Consider the following 16,458-nt stretch of genomic DNA (forward strand, 5'->3'; position numbering starts at 1 on the left):
TCTCTGGACTGGAAAAGATGGAGGGAAATGGAGTCCAATACTCTTCACTTCTCCAAACTTCCCTCTCCTCCTCTGTCCCTTTCTTCCTTTTCAAATTCAAGGAGTGGGAGGAAGAGGAGGAGAAGGTGCTATGAAGGCGAGTGGGTGGATAGAGGTGGGCATCAACCAACATGTTGCCTGAGGTGGCAGCCCCTGCTGGCCTCTTGGGAAGGCCAACCTTGGGATCTTCTTCCATTTAATACTGTTCATAGCTCAGTGGTAGGACTATGGTTTGGTATGCAGAAGGTCCACTCCCTAGTTTAATCCTTGGTATCTCAGATCAGGCAATCTCTAGGATCAGGGAAACACCTCTGCCCAAGATCCCGAAGAGCCATTGCCAATCACAACAGGCAATATTGGGCTACATAGTAGACCAGCAATTTTACCTGACACATGAACCAGGTACCTGAGTGTGCATGTGTGAACCGGCTCTCAGTAGTAACTTGTGACCTGATTTCCTACATGGCTGGCAAAATTTATCTTTAGGTGACCGGTGGCACATGCCTTTTCGCTACAATCCTATAACAATCTTTAGAGTTTAACAAAAACAAAACGAAAACAGTGATATAAAATGACTCTTGACACAGTAAAACTCTACACAAGTCAAACTAACAACTTGCCTAAAAGTAAAGCTTATAACACTAAGAGAAAATGTCATCAATGACCACTCTTGGACACGAGTCCATGCTGCTCTTGGTCATGACGCTTTTGAAACACTGGAACAGAGCAGAACTGGACAGGTGAAGGGGGAAGGAGGGCCTGACAACACAAAACACACGGCTCTTCTACAAAAAACTTCTTGAGGTAGAACATTGCTTTCAAGGTTTTGGAAGTGCTTTACACTGGAACGACGATGACGACAAAGGAATACTTTTTCTTAAAAAGAAACCAACAACCAACATGGTAGACATGGAGTCTGACTTCTGAGGTAGTACCAAAACACCTACTGACCAAGTGCTACGCTACTTGCTTGGAAAATAAAAGGAAGACACATTTGCTTCTTCCCAGAAGACATTCAATTCCGGTTGAGGTAGGTTCTGAATTTGCTCGGGATGTTAGTCCAAGTCATTTCTTTTCTTCTTTCATTTTTTTTCAGCAGCCTTCTTGCAGGCCTTTAAAAAAATTCATTTTGACACGTTCACGTTGCCATTAAAACAGTTCATCGGCAACGAAAGATCCTGAGAATTACGAAAGAGCGGAACACAATATGACAAAAACGTCATCAAATCCACAAAGAGGTTTGGCCAACCGACAGCTTGGAAGTTTGTTTTTGGAGCCAAGTCAGGAAAGTCCATCATAATCGGCTATCTCAGCATGTTACCAAAGTGGATCCACGGCGCAATTGTCCCAAAGCTGCCAAAAGGGAACCAAGAAAAAACAAAAGGTTCCCGTCGCATTTGGTGTCAAGGGTAGTGACCGGAGTGACCAAAGTGCCACGAGGCGCCACCAACCCAGCAGCCGAGGACAAAAAGTGGAGATCTAGACAGGAAGGAATGTACGAAACGGCCTGAGACAGATCAACTTCATGGAGCTTCCACAAGGCCATACCTATATATATATATATATATGTACACACACACACATATATATAAAAATTAAGAAACAGACTGTAGAAATCTTAAATTGACCTGAGATCAGTGAGTCATTGTAAAGACACTGCCAGACCCAAACAGTTGGTGGCTGGCTAGTCCCCAAAGAGGCTGAAAAGACTCGGGCAGTCATCCTTCATTGGTTGGAGCTTGGTGCAAAACTGGATCTTCCAGGTTGATGCTGAGCAAAGGTCTGCAGGGAGGGCCAGAGGGCAGGTTTTGGAAAGGGGTGTCGCTTTGCTCTTCTATGATGCTGAATTCATCTGGTGGAAGCGTGGAGGTCTGGGTTTCGTCATGCGAGGTAGGAGGGGTATGATCCAGCTGATAATGGGAGGGGAATAAAATTGCCATTTGAGCGGATTTGGTTTTATAGCTGGTTTAAAAATAGCTAGTGTGAAAAGCAAGAGCTACTTGTCCTGGAACCAAAAGACACGATTAATGTGCCCAGGGCAGGCCTTAAGCCAATTGGACCAACTGGGCCCCATGTCTAATGGCCTCCCATATTAGGGTAATCAATTCTAGTCTTGTATGCAATTTTATATTAAAATGAATCTAGATCCAATTGGTCCATTAACTTACATGCACTTTTCAAGTGCACATTTTGATTACTTTCCATTCTACAATAGAGACATAAAGCCTACAACAAATTTTATTGATATCTCTAAAATTCGACAGACCTTCGCTGTGAAACTGGGGCCCTGCAAAAAATGTATCCAACTTGGCCCCGCAGCTCCTAAACTAAGCCCAGAGTGCGCCATTTCCCCCTTGCTACCCTGCCCAGATCTCCACCTCTTTCTCTATTTCTTGCTAAAGCCCCTGAAGCCTTTCACTTAACTGTGAGTCTTCTTCACCCCTGAGATCAAAATGAACCATAAGCACATGTAAATGCACATTCAATGCCTACAATTCAAGCCTTGCAGCATCTCCAGGTAGCACTGGCAACATCCCTAGCCAGAGATCTTGGAGAACCTCTGGCAGCCTGCACAAACAGGTCGCTCGCTAGGCCGAGGGCCTGACTTGGGAAAGGAGCTCTGTGTGCTCACATGACCTGTCCTATTTCACTCTGAAAGGTGCCATGAACTGTTGATAGCTTGACGGGAAACCGTCCATTCGTCACTGTACTGTGATGTTTTCTCAGGGTCTGTCCTTTCAGTTGTGAGAGGGTAAGGTGGGCTTGTAACTTCTGCCATACAAGATACATTTGAGCGACACAGAGGTCCTCTTTATCCTTTTCGATTACACCCAGCACTCTGCTTTTCCTCCAAGGAGCTTGGACAGGCTTCACCTGGTCCTCAAATGGTCTCCCATCCAGTTTGGCGGTGAGGCAAGCAGTGATGCTGTACATGTGCCCGTGAACTATGCTATCAATGCACCTGGCACTTTACAGAGTAGCATAAGTGAAAGCAAGACAGGTCCCTGCAAAGGGAGGGCAGAGAAAGGCATTGGAAAGACAAAGGACGGCATCTCTTTCTGTCCCTGAGACACACAGAGCTCCTTCCAATTGTCATATCTTTCCTTAACCCATTTCTGCCCAGCCCACAGGTGTATACGTTTGATCCCTGTTGTGTATCTGTAACGTTGGGCAGAAATGGCTTCCTTTATTTCAAGCATCTTTAGTTCTCCTTTCCAGACTACAGCAGGGCGGCCAACAAGACAGCATTGCAATAAAAAGCTGAATCCATGCAGCATATTCACATAAAAGCCAACCAAAATCATTCCCCATTTTTCAAAGTAGGGTGCCGGCAGCCAGGCAAGCCAAGCGGCCCCCATTTGCACTGTGCCTCTTTCTTACCGCGATCCCCTTATTGTGCTGGTCAGGTGGGGAAGGCAACGCTGGAAACAACCGCTCCAGCTCATTCATGTCCAGCTGCTTCCTGTTCCCATCTGCACCCTCCCTGTCCCGCCGAGCAGATCCGTTCAAGGACAGGCCCGCGGCACTCCTCTGGCTCCTTGGGATCTGTGGGGTTGACAGTTGCTCCTGGACATTCTTGCACATCAGCAGCCTGGGGAAAAGAGAGAAAGTGACCGGAAGGAAGCTGAGACAGGCAGCCCTCTCCAGCACGACACTTCCAGGGGCATCACAGAATTGGCAGACCTGCAAGCCCCACAGTCCAAGGCTGCCTTGGACCTTTTGCTCACTCCTGGGGCCAGGGCACTCTTGGGCTATCAGGAAAGGCTGGCGAGCAGAGAAACCTGAATTGGGATGTGTCCAGACCTAGACATGGTGCTGTGGGTGTGGCAGAGGTTGCAACTAGGAAGTGAAGCAGCAGGCAGGGCTACCTGGGCGGACAGGTAAGGAGGCAGTGGGCATGGCAGAACAGAGGCAGAAAACTCCTTCCTTGGCACCACCATCAAAAGGGTGGTCTTGGGTGTGGAAAGTCTGCCCCCTCCTTGTTTTCAGATCTCCCTGCAATCCGTCCTCTCCTCCCTTGCCTGGGTCAGGCAGGAAAGTCCCACCCTCCCTATTTTATTCCACTGCTTCTAGGCAGAACACCACCCTGCCCCCCTCCTGCTACAACCAGCAGAGAGAGCCGTACCTTCCTCGGTACCCAAACATGAGGAAGAGGACACAGAAGATGATGCATGTGACTCCGATGTGGATCCCAATGATGATCCCAGTCGCAGACGTCTTATTGGTTTGCTCATCTTTCATGCAGTCACATGGCGGACTCAGCCCTGCAATGAGAGGGGAATGGATCGGCAAGGGCCTTGGGCAAAATGTCACAGACCCCGAAGGGCGGCATCCATCCCATCTCTTCCTACCCAGCTCCTACAGGGTCAGGATCTCTCAGAATGGCAGGGAGCCAACCCACATGCTTGACCAGACCTCTTCCAAACAGGAGGGACAGGATCCTACTGTGGCCCCCAGGACAGCCAGCATTCCCCCGTAGGAACCACCAGAGACATTGTCCCTCCTCCGCCCAAGCTTCTGTCCAAGGAGGATGCAATATTAAGAAACCCAACGCCCCCTTCATTGGGATCCCTACCCCACCCTGGACCATCCTTTGTCGTCCCCAGAGACTCAACAGCAGCAGTGATGCAGAGTCCAGCAGTGCCCCATTTATTTGCCAACAAGAGCAGGAGTCAAGCACAAGCTCTGGATCAGGGCCCTGCTCACACGCAGGAAGAGCCGGAGGGATCAGCTCGACTGTCAAGCCCTTTAGACTGCCGGTGCAATAGCTCCATGGGGAATCTTCCCTGCCTGGCCTTGTAACCCGGAATCTACTGGACGGCACCCCTGCAGACCAGGTCTCTGCCCTTGCTGCTTGGCACCTGCTGAACAATAGGACCTGAAGCTCTGCTGGGCCTTTACTAGGTAGGTGGTCAGTTCCCAAAAGGAAGCCCAGGCAGGTGTGGAGAAAGAAGCAAGTGAGGGGATGGGGACTGGTTGTGCCAAAGGACCAGGGAAGGGGAGTGGGAATACGCAGGGGAGGGCTGAGAAACAGGGTCTATGAACAGCAGACTGTGAACAGCAGACTGTGAACGGGTGGCTTATCAGGAGGCTGAAACGGTCAGCCCCCAGTGGGGGGGGGGGAGGCAAAAAGCGAGGGAGGCTCCTTTTGCCCAGGAAGGCCTTTGGTTTCCTGTAGGAAGCAGCAGCTCAAGGAGGAAGCTCCAGCAGAGCTCCTGAAAGGCTCAAGGCCTGGGCCCATCCAGTGCTGGCAAACCCAGGACCTGCCACCTGCTTGTCTTTTGCACCAGAGAGACTCCGGTTTGAGGGAACCCTAGCTAAGAACATGCAAATCCACCTTTGACTATACGTGAACAGATGGATCCACATTGTATACCTGCACTTTCCTACAAATCAAAGCGGGAAAGGGCTCCATATCGCACAATGAACACTGTTACCTATCCTGTCATCATCCCCGACCCATTCTGTGGCAAGGGCACTATCTAAGTCCCAAAGTATTTTAATTTTTATTTTTTGCAATTCCCTCTGCTGTAACAAAAGCTCTCAGTCTAATCTCAGGAGAGGAACCGTTTGCTTTCAGCGTAAGAAGCAGCCCTCTTGAATCCCCAGCTCCGCACGCCAATGAAAGGCAGGTGCAATGGTGCGGGGGAGGAGGAAGGGCGTTATTGTGCCATTATGTTGCCTCCATTATGCTGCCTTCTCCTCAGGCTTGGGATTTGCAAAATTTGCATTTTGTCGCTGATCTCAGTGAAATGATGCAAAAGGGAAGCTTCGTCTCTTTCTCTGCACTGCAGCAACAACCCAGAATAGCCCCAGAATTGACAGCCCCAGAATTGTCAGAATAGCCCTGCTGATGGTGCCGCTAAACGGATTCAAGACAGAACAGGGTTTGGAATGAATCCTCTCATTTCCAGCGGAGATCAATGGCTCACAGTGTTAAAAGTGGAATAGCAGAAAAGATACACAGTTGCAGTGGGGCACTCTGTCTGGAAGGACAGCAAGAACATAAAAATTCATGCAGGGGATGGACAGAGTGGATAGAGAGATGCTCTTTACACTCTCACAAAACACCAGAACCAGGGGACATCCGCTAAAATTGAGTGTTGGGAGAGTTAGAACAGACAAAAGAAAATATCTCTTTACTCAGCGTGTGGTTGGTCTGTGGAACTCCTTGCCACAGGATGTGGTGATGGCGTCTGGCCTGGACGCCTTTAAAAGGGGATTGGACAAGTTTCTGGAGGAAAAATCCATTACAAGCCATGATGTGCATGTGCAACCTCCTGATTTTAGAAATGGGCTATGTCAGAATGCCAGTGCAAGGGAGGGCACCAGGATGAGGTCTCTTGTTATCTGGTGTGCTCCCTGGGGTATTTGGTGGGCCGCTGTGAGATACAGGAAGCTGGACTAGATGGGCCTATGGCCTGATCCAGTGGGGCTCTTCTTATGTTCTTAAACTACAATTCCCAAGAGGCCTTACAGGTCTTCTTGTTATCTGGTGTGCTCCCTGGGGCCCTGGTGGGCCGCTGTGAGATACAGGAAGCTGGACTAGATGGGCCTATGGCCTGATCCAGTGGGGCTGTTCTTATGTTCTTAACTACAATTCCCAGGAAGCCTTGCGGGTCTCTTGTTATCTGGTGTGCTCCCTGGGGCATTTGGTGGGCCGCTGTGAGATACAGGAAGCTGGACTAGATGGGCCTGTGGCCTGATCCAGTGGGGCTGTTCTTATGTTCTTATGTTAACAATTTGCAAACACAATTGGTTTTAAAAGCTACACATAAGAGCAACATTTGGCTGCCTATAGTTCCCCCCAAGTAAGATCCTGAGTCAATGTGGGGCACGCATTTGATGAAGGAGTGCTCCAAACACAGCCTCCAACTTGATTCTGCTTGCACTCCTGCCAGGAGCTACCCTGCCCCCTCCTCTACAGACCAAAAAAAACCCCTTCACTTTGGTGAACGGGTCAATGTGAAGTAGTGGTCAATGGCAGAGATTTCCAACAGCAATGGGAGAGACTCATTGGGCCTCTCCTTCAGCAGGAAATGAATCTCTGAGCATCGTCTCGGGACCTACAAAGGGTCTCTGCTGTGACTTATGAAGCATGTCCCCCCTGGCTGACCCCCTCTCCCAGATGAGGTCAGTTTTGTTCTGGGAGTAGCAACCTGTGGAGAGGGTGTTTGCACCCTCTGAGCAGTAATGACAACTGCTCAGTGGCCTCCTCAAGGCCTTCCGAGCAGTAAGTTTTAGCAATGGAAGGGTACAAATTATTTGGATGGAAGATCTGTATGAGGCTGCTCACCCATCCCTAATTCTGAGGAGAATCTGGAAGCTCCTGTTTGGGCAAACACTTGGGGGCTTTCAAGGAGAGCTAATTATTTTTGACAAGGGCAACATTTTCCAGGGAAATTTCCAAACAGACAAGTTCTTCTGATTGAGTTTCATGTCTTGTCATCCCCTGACCAAGACTTTTTACTGCAATTCCCCCACCCCAGCCCAGATGTTGGCATCTGGGCCTAGATGCCTTAAAAAGGGGATTGGACAAATTTCTGGAGGAAAAATCCATTACGGGTTACAAGCCATGATGTGTATGTGTAACCTCCTGATTTTAGAAATGGGCTATGTCAGAATGCCAGATGCAAGGGAGGGCACCAGGATGAGGTCTCTTGTTATCTGGTGCGCTCCCTGGGGCATTTGGTGGGCCACTGTGAGTACAGGAAGCTGGACTAGATGGGCCTATGGCCTGATCCACTCGGGTTGTTCTTATGTTCCCCCACAAAGCTGTCCAGGAGGGATTGGTTCCCCCACCTGCTCTTTCGACAGTTTCTCGAAGGGACACAAAGCGGACAGTGGAGTTCCCATCACCATGCTGGTTGTAGGCAAGGAGCTTGACTTCATAGACTACTGATGGGTCTGGAAGAGAACGGAGAGAAAGGATACTGTCAACTGATCAATCCTTAAAGCTGGTGGGTTCATACAACTGTAAGGGGTAGGCTGCGCCCACTGTCCAGAGGCTGCGTTCCCTCACAATTTGGCACCCAAGGAAAGAGAGCAGTGAGGACTGAAGCACTGACTGTTGGGGAGGAGGGAAACACAGAATGGTCACGTGCAGGAGGGGGAAAGCTTGGGGGCCTGGAGCAAGCAATGGGTCTTCTGTGGATGGGCAGGGGTCCAGGATTATCTTGAGGGTGCCAGGGACTAGCCCCATTGGTGTTGATACATTCACGCTCCTTACTCACCCAGATGAGTGATGTTGTAAGACGTGATGTTGCCGGGCAACAGAACAGGGCCGGTGAAGTGGGAGAGATGAACCTTGCGGTAATACAGCTTGAACCCCTCGTGCTGGCCCAGTTTGATGGAGGGCTCCCACGTCGCCTGCACGGTGGTGCTGTTGAGGACCTTCATGAAGAGGGAGGGCATTGCTGGCACTAAAAAGTGGCAGAAAGGCAGTTTGGACAAGGTTGGGTTTCTCCCTTGTGGCCTGGGCCAGGTGTTCTTCAAAGCTCTTCAATGCAGTCACCCATGACACTCCCTGAAATGCGGGGACCAGCCCTCCCAACAGAGCTCCAAGAAGGCTTCTAGATGGGGGGGAGGGGCACGTCTCTTGGTGGTCCACAGTAGCCTGCGAAGGCTTTCTGACTCCAACATCAAAGAGGCTTCCTCCCTCCTAAATTAGGCTTCTGAAACAGAGCAAGCCTGGGAGGAAGCCTGCCATGGATTCTGGAGTGCAAGAACTGAACAATTCTGGTGCTGAAAATACCCCCACCCCCAGCTGAGCACCTGCCCAGAGGCAGCCTGTACCTTAATTCTAACTGTACGGCTCTTCCCCCCCCCCCACCTTGAGCCATTATTTTGTACCTGGAGCTGGCTGGTCACCCCTCAGGGTTCCAGTCAAAAAACCAGGCACGGTAGATCCTGCAAACCTGAAGTCTGCTCACTGCTGTCCTCAACCCAGAATGGCAGTGGGGCCAAAGTGTGCATCAAACTCTGGCAGAGGCACTGAGGTCAGAGTTGAACACACCTGCCCACCCATTATGAAAGGCAGAGCTTGTTGCCTGGACTAGCATTCCACAAAGGTAAAGCTGCTTTTTTAAAGAGGTTAGGACAGGGGGAGGGAGGGGCGGCTCCAGTGGCATAGCTAGAGGGGGTGCAAACCACTAAGTTTTGCAGGGAGCCTCATTGCAAGGTGCGAGGGGTCCCTTCCCCTCCCCTTCGGAGCCAATCCAGGTGCTGGGAGCAAAACAGAGGTGACGGGCAGTACAAGGAGGCAATGGAGGCTGGGAGGAGGGTGGATTGGGCCTGAGAAGGGGGCAGGTTTGATGGCAGCAGCACCTCCTGAATCCGAACCCCTTCCCGGGACTGAACCACCTTCACAGGTCCACATGGACTTGCATCAGCAATATCACTGGCGCGTGTCCGAATTAATCTAGAAGGGGCTTAACCTGGGGGTTCTGCCCAGAGACCAAAACTGCCTTGCAGGACGCAGCTGACAGCATGCTGGCACCGCTGCATGTGGGAGTCAGGTAGAATTGGGCTGCAAGGTCTCAGACAGAGCAGGTTCTTCCCTAGCCTTCCACTGTGATCCGATTTACACTTTCCTGGGAATCAGTTCACAGCAGTGGACAGACATAGGATCGTGCTGTTGGCTAACTCAGATGCAGGGGGCTGAATTTGGGACCTCTGAAGGGCAGAGGGTAGGGGAATACCACTCAGCTATATCCTTGTATTGAAGCAGGCCTGGCACTACTTCTGACACCAATCACCTCTGCGCTTCTCCTCACCTTCTCCCAGGGTGCTCACCACCACCACTTCGGAGGCCTTACTTGCCCCCCGAGAGGTATAAGCCTTGATGTAGAAGCTGTAGCTGGTGGAGGGCTCAAGATCGGTCACAAGCTGCTGGAAAGTGTTTTTGCTGACAGCTTCTTGGTACTCCATCTCCACAGGGTCTGAAATACAAAGCAAAGGGCACCGTTCACTTTGCATGAATGGACAGTCTGCAGAGAATGACGCCATATCCTCAGTGTAGCCAGCCAGCCCAAGAATGCAGCAAGTCAACAGGAGATAAGCTTCAGGGTCCACACCTGGAGTGTAGAAGACCTTGCTCCAACCGCCCCCCCCCTTTCTGTGCCACCAAGAGCGGAGGGCAGGCAGGTCAAGGTCAAATGCAAACAACCAGAGACCCAAGACTTTGGGAGAATCAGGTGATCCTGGGAGCCAATCTTGTGTTGCTGCCACCTGCACAGTTCCCAGATCTAGCCTATTCAGTGTGGGCAACTCATTGCCATAATGTTGCCCTTGATCCTGCCAGAGCAGGCCCCAATGCAGCTTCCTTCCCTGAGTGCCCAGTGACATGCTAGAACTGGCATGTTTATCATCTCAAGAATTATCTTTCATTCTCAAAATGACAATCCTCAGTGCAACTTTTAAATATAAGAACATAAGAACAGCCCCACTGGATCAGGCCATAGGCCCATCTAGTCTAGCTTCCTGTATCTCACCATAGCCCACCAAATGCCCCAGGGAGCACACCAGATAACAAGAGACCTCATCCTGCTGCCCTCCCTTGTATCTGACATAGCCCATTTCTAAAATCAGGAGGTTGCACATACACATCATGGCTTGTACCCCGTAATGGATTTTTCCTCCAGAAACTTGTCCAATCCCCTTTTAAAGGCATCCAGGCCAGAAGCCGTCACCACATCCTGCGGCAAGGAGTTCCACAGACCAACCACACGCTGAGTAAAGAGATATTTTCTTTTGTCTGTTCTAACTCTCCCAACACTCAATTTTAGCGGATGTCCCCTGGTTCTGGTGTTATGTGAGAGTGTAAAGAGCATCTCTCTATCCACTCTGTCCATCACCTGCATAATTTTGTATGTGTCAATCATGTCCCCCCTCAGGCGTCTCTTTTCTAGGCTGAAGAGGCTCAAACGCCGTAGCCTTTCCTCATAAGGAAGGTGCCCCAGCCCAGTAATCATCTTAGTCGCTCTCTTTTGCACCTTTTCCATTTCCACTATGTCTTTTTTGAGATGCGGCAACCAGAACTGGACACAATACTCCAGGTGTGGCCTTACCATCGATTTGTACAACGGCATTATAATATTAGCTGTTTTGTTCTCAATACCAATCCAAACTCTCCTGCAAGCCTGATGCCAGTGTGGTGTCCTAGACACAGCGTTAGATGGAGATCTGGGCTCAAATAGCCACTTAGCCCTGAATCCCAAGCAGACGATCTGGGGCTAGTGGCCCTCTCTGGGCTTAACCAGACAAAATGGGCGGTGGGGGAAAAGCCATGCAGTGCTTCCCCGAGTACCTTTGATGAAGGGTGGGATCAAAACATTGCAAAATAAATGTATTCTAAAAACAAACCAAGAACCAGAAGCCACTAACATGCAACAGCTGCCTTACCCAGAGGGAGAAGGCCTTCTGGGGTCCTCCATGCCAAGAGTCAGACAGCCACACAGGCTCCCTTAAGCAGGGGAGCTCCAGAGTGCCAAGGCCCAGACGTCCCTTCCCAAACTGGGTACCCTTAATAAGACCTCCCCTGAATACTTAAGGGCAGATATGAAGCCCTCCTTCCTACCTGCCGCTCTCCTTATGTGAAGCACATAGCCGATGATCTCCTTGGTGTTCTGCAATGGCTCACTCCACAGCACTTGGATGGTCGTGGCAGAGACTGTCGCGGCCTTCACTTTCTGAGGTGGGCCAGGCAGCCCGTCGGCCCACAGCACCGTCAATCTGGCGCTGGCCTGGGTGGAGCCTGCCGTGTTCTCGGCAATGCACTGGTAGATGGCCTCATCCGCCTGGCTGATGCCGTAGATTGTGAGCGTGCTGTGGGGAGAGAAATGCCACCAGCAAGATTAGCACCTTCTAGCAAGGACTGCTGGAAATGACTGGCCGCTCCCAAAGCCTCCCAGCTGCCTCTGCCAGCTGCATCTAGGTTAATCCTCATGTGTCTGAGAAGGATCTAATGAACGGCTAAGGCTGCTTAGCGGAATTTCACTACATCCTGCTTTTGGCAGCGCCCAAGGAGACACACCGGACTGTGGCCTAGAATGGAGGCAGGGAAACCAATCTGGAAAGCGGCGGCATGTGGATTATGTTAAGAGAGAGAAAGAGAAAAGCAGGAGGGGGAGGATTACATCTCTTGTAATCGGACAGCTTCGAATTAACGTGACCCTGGTCACCAGTAATTGAAATCACAATCCATGAAGGAGCTGAGAAAAGTGAGACCGAGTTCCCAATCAGACGGCTGAAAACGGAAAAATGTGCTACACGTGGAAGGGTGCCTGGGTGCCAGGGCACATGCAAGTACACTAAGGGTGCAATCCTAACCCACTTTCCAGCACTGACATAAGGGCAACGCAGCTCCGAGGTAAGGGAACAAACATTCCCTTACATTGAGAAGGCTTCTGTGACTGCCACTCAACTGCAGGATAGAGTGCATGCCCCAGTGTCACAGCTATGCCAGTGCTGGAAAGTTGGTTAAGATTGGGCCCAAAGTCTGCCAGCTCAGGGCACTTGAAATGAGCTTTGGGGGTCCGATGCTCACCCTAAGGGAGAAACAAGCAGTGGAATCTGCCAAATTTTTCTCCCAGGGCTCAACCCTACCCAACCTTCCAGTGACGACACAGCAGCAATGCAACCCCAATGTAACCCCATTCCCTTACCTTGAGGAGGCCTCCATGACTGCCCCTCACACTGGAGAATGCAGCACACGCCGCATTGGCAGGGTGCATCAGTGCTGGGTCGTTGGATAGGATTGGGCCCCCACTGAGCTTAAACCTCCCTACTGCATCTCTCTATTGAATTCAAAGGAGAGAGGAATATTCAGCAGACCCAAAAAAATGCTACTGGGGGAGACATCAGTCCCCTCATGGCAAAAATTTATTTGGATCTTTGTGGAGGAATTTGGGGAGGCAATTTCAGGCACATGGGATAGCAAAAGAATTATCACAGCAGACATTAATTCTTACTATCCAGGGGGCGGCAAAAGCTCCCCAGACTTTGTAAAAGCAAACACCAGCAACTGCTAATCTCAAAAGAAGGCAGCCTTGTGCTTCTCAAGCACCATTTTTTTCATCCAATGTTTCCAACTAACTTTTCTAGCAGCAGCTGGTTGTCAAACTTGGGAGGCGGAGGGCAGCCAGCAAAGGTTCTTCTCCTCTGAGCCCTGAAACATTTCACTTGAAAAAATTTGGCTCAGAGCAAAACAGACTACTATGACAATACGCGATGCTCTGAGACATCATCTCTGGACATTCACTCACACAAGTCTATCCACTGCTTCCTGAATCCCAGAAGCAGGTAGTTTCGAAGCCAGACTTCAACAGTGCCCCCGCCCCTAGCCTGGGAAGGCAGGAAAGATGCACATTTCAAGTTGCTGTATTTAATCCCCACCCCAGCACAAGAGCTACTGGCCTGAGATAGGCTTGCAAAGAGTTGCTCTCCTGGTGACCTATGTAGAGACAAAGTCACACAAGCCCTGAGGCGGCCAGGCAGAAGAAGCTTCCGTTACACGAAGGGAAAATGGGCTCTTTCTGTTCTTTCAGACCACGGTGGGATGCAAATGACTTGATGAACCAACAAATGCCAACAAAAGCCCCCCACCCTTAGCCACAATTTTCCTGCTACAAAATATAAAGCTAAAACAGTGACCTTAATGCAATCAGGATTTGAAGCACAGTTGCAAACAGAAGGGATGTGCCAAGGAATGCTTTTTTGGAACCAAAGTACCACCCCTACCTGTGCATCCTCACTGCAAATGCTTCCTTGCCACTGCGGCCAAACATTGGGCTTCCATTCCTGGGATTAATTTTCCATCCATCCATCCTCCTTTGCTCTGCAAATGGCCAGTATTGTAGCAACAGTCCAACAGCCGCTCGTTTTCTTATCCCAGGAACCATGTTTCCTTGGAAACGAGGGCTAGAGAGATGGGATGGGTTCAGCTGACCAAGGGATTCCCGTGAAAGGGCTTTCTTCTAATTGACACGGGCTCAATACATCGGATGACATAAAACATGGAGACAAAGGCATGGAACTGGGGACAGGAGGGTGGCTGGGATGACCCTGGCTTCACCCAGGATAGAGGGCACAAAGGTAGATACACTCCCAGTAGCACAGGTAGAGGACTGCAAAGCACTAAGTTTTGCAGGAAGCCTCACCACAGCATGCAAGCAGCCCCTCCCTCTCCACTTCGGAGCAGTTCCCAATGGTGGGAGCAAAACAGAGGTGAATGCTGGATGGAGTGCATGAGTAGTCAAGGCAAATGCCTCTATTTTGCTCCCACTGCCTGGAATGGTTCCAGAGGGGAGGGGGAGGGGCCCGCTTGCACACCACGGTGAGGCTCTCTACAAAGCTTAGTGCTTTGCACCTCTCTAGCTACACTACTGCTCAACCCCATTTTTCAAAAGCCGCTCTGGCAGTTCCACACTAACCTACCAGGAATATGAGAATGGAGGGAGAACCTCTGTGTCATTCGCATCATAATACATGTGGGGATCATGTCTGGGTCAGGGGCTGAGGACTGAATGGTTTGGCAGTCTGACAATGGCCAAAGCAACCCAGAAATAATGGGACAGAAGACAGAAAACGGTTTTGTTCCTCTAGGTCAGGGGTGCCCAAACCCCGGCCCTGGGGCCACTTGCGGCCCTCGAGGACTCCCAATGCGGCCCTCAGGGAGCCCCCAGTCTCCAATGAGCCTCTGGCCCTCCTGAGAATTGCTGGAGCCCACACTGGCCCGACGCAACAACTTTCAGTGTGAGGGCAACTGTTTGACCTCTCATGTTAGCTGTGGGTTGAGGGCTCCCTCCACTGCTTGCTGTTTCATGTCTGTGATGCAGCAGAGGCAGCAAAGGAAAGGCCAGCCTTGCTTTGTGCAAGGCCTTTTATAGGCCTTGAGCTATTGCAAGACCTTCATTCATTCATATAAGTTCATCTTTAATATATTCATTTATGTAAACTTATGTAAATTTATTCAAATTTTAAATGTAAATTAATTCTTTTTTCCCCTGGCCCCCGACACAGCGTCAGAGAGACGATGTGGCCCTCCTGCCAAAAACTTTGGACACCCCTGCTCTAGGTCATCAGTGCTGTTTTGACTCTGTTGTTCCCTTTTTTTTTCTCCTTTCCCCTGTTTGCTTTTGCTGGGGGGCACTTCTGGGCAAGGAGATCATAAACGGGGAAATGAGCCTGGCTCCAGGGTGCCCCCTAGAGCAGTGCTCTTCAACCGGTGGTTTGTGACCCCAATGAGGTTGTGAAGTCTTATTTGGGGGGTTGCGGCAACCCCTCAAAGCCTGTGCGAGAGAGGGCTTGGATCCAGTCCAATAATGGTACTGCCTTATCTGGTTCCTGATATGAACCTGCACAGCCTCTTCTTGCTGTCTTGCCCTGCAGCTCCTCAGGCCAGACCTGCTCAGAATGCTCTCTCACAGGGTTGCTGTGAAGGCACAAGTGCTAGGGGGAAACATGGGTGTCTCAGGTTCCAGGAGGGGGTTGGAATCAGTGGCGGGTTCCTCAGCCTCATACTTTTTGTTTATATTTTGGGATCATGACACAGAAAAGGTTGAAGACCACTGCCGGGGCCTAGAGGGTGTTCTCTAGCTGGGAAGCTCTGCACCAAATCTGTCTCATGCGCTCTGTGCATGTGAGGTTGCCTCCCCTCACCCCTGACAGCAACCAACATTTATTCTCCCCTGCAGGGAGCGGCAGGAATGCCCAGAGGGAGGAGATGGAAATGTAGGTGCTATTTCAGAGCATTCACAATCAGGCAGGTTCTAATTTATGCTGAGGCACCATCTGGCACTTGTGTGAAAAAGCATCCGCGTAAAGACCACCAGCCGTCACAGGCTGAGGGGGAGTCTCAGAGCAGGGGTGCTCACACTTTTTTGGCTCGAGAGCTACTTTGAAACCCAGCAAGGCCCGCAGATCTACCAGAGTTTTTTTTTACAATGTCCGCGCCATCATAACATATAACATTTATGTGTACAATGTATGTTGGTGTACCTTGAGCCCCACTGAGTATAACAGGACTTACTCCTGAGTAGACATGCCTAGGATTAGGCTATGAGGCTGCAATCCTAGCCACACTTACCTGGGAGTGAGCCCCATTGAGTACAATGGGCCTTACTCCCGGCGTTTCCTCCCAGAGGCACCTGAAGGGGGGGGTCGGCACTCCGCGATCTACTCATTTTGCCTCGCGATCTACCGGTAGATCGCGATCCACCTGCTGAGCACCCCTGTTTTAGAGGCTTCCAAAAGGCAATTCTGGTTTTCTGCCCTTCAAGGTGTGGTACCCAGGGCCTAGAAGGCCCTTGTGCTCCCTGGGTCTCAGAAAGTCTCCTGAGGAAGTGCCTTTTGGAGGCCTTTAAGATGGAGGATGTTATAAATTTTTGTGCCCCTGGGTGACAGATGCCTTAGCTACAC

General features: G+C 50.5%; 1 protein-coding gene across 1 annotated transcript in view; it reads right to left on the reverse strand.

The window, feature by feature from the left end:
* Window positions 1–1,764: 1,764 nt before the first annotated feature.
* IGDCC3 (immunoglobulin superfamily DCC subclass member 3) overlaps window positions 1,765–16,458 on the reverse strand; it is a 72,989-nt gene continuing 58,295 nt past the window's right edge. The window contains 8 exon segments of the mRNA XM_066636314.1: window positions 1,765–1,830; window positions 1,833–1,949; window positions 3,421–3,631; window positions 4,166–4,304; window positions 7,843–7,947; window positions 8,274–8,462; window positions 9,816–9,980; window positions 11,618–11,865. Coding sequence (XP_066492411.1) covers window positions 1,765–1,830; window positions 1,833–1,949; window positions 3,421–3,631; window positions 4,166–4,304; window positions 7,843–7,947; window positions 8,274–8,462; window positions 9,816–9,980; window positions 11,618–11,865 — 1,240 coding nt within the window.

The sequence above is a fragment of the Tiliqua scincoides genome, chromosome 8, assembly GCF_035046505.1.
Source record: "Tiliqua scincoides isolate rTilSci1 chromosome 8, rTilSci1.hap2, whole genome shotgun sequence".
In the NCBI taxonomy this organism is placed as follows: Eukaryota; Metazoa; Chordata; class Lepidosauria; order Squamata; family Scincidae; genus Tiliqua; species Tiliqua scincoides.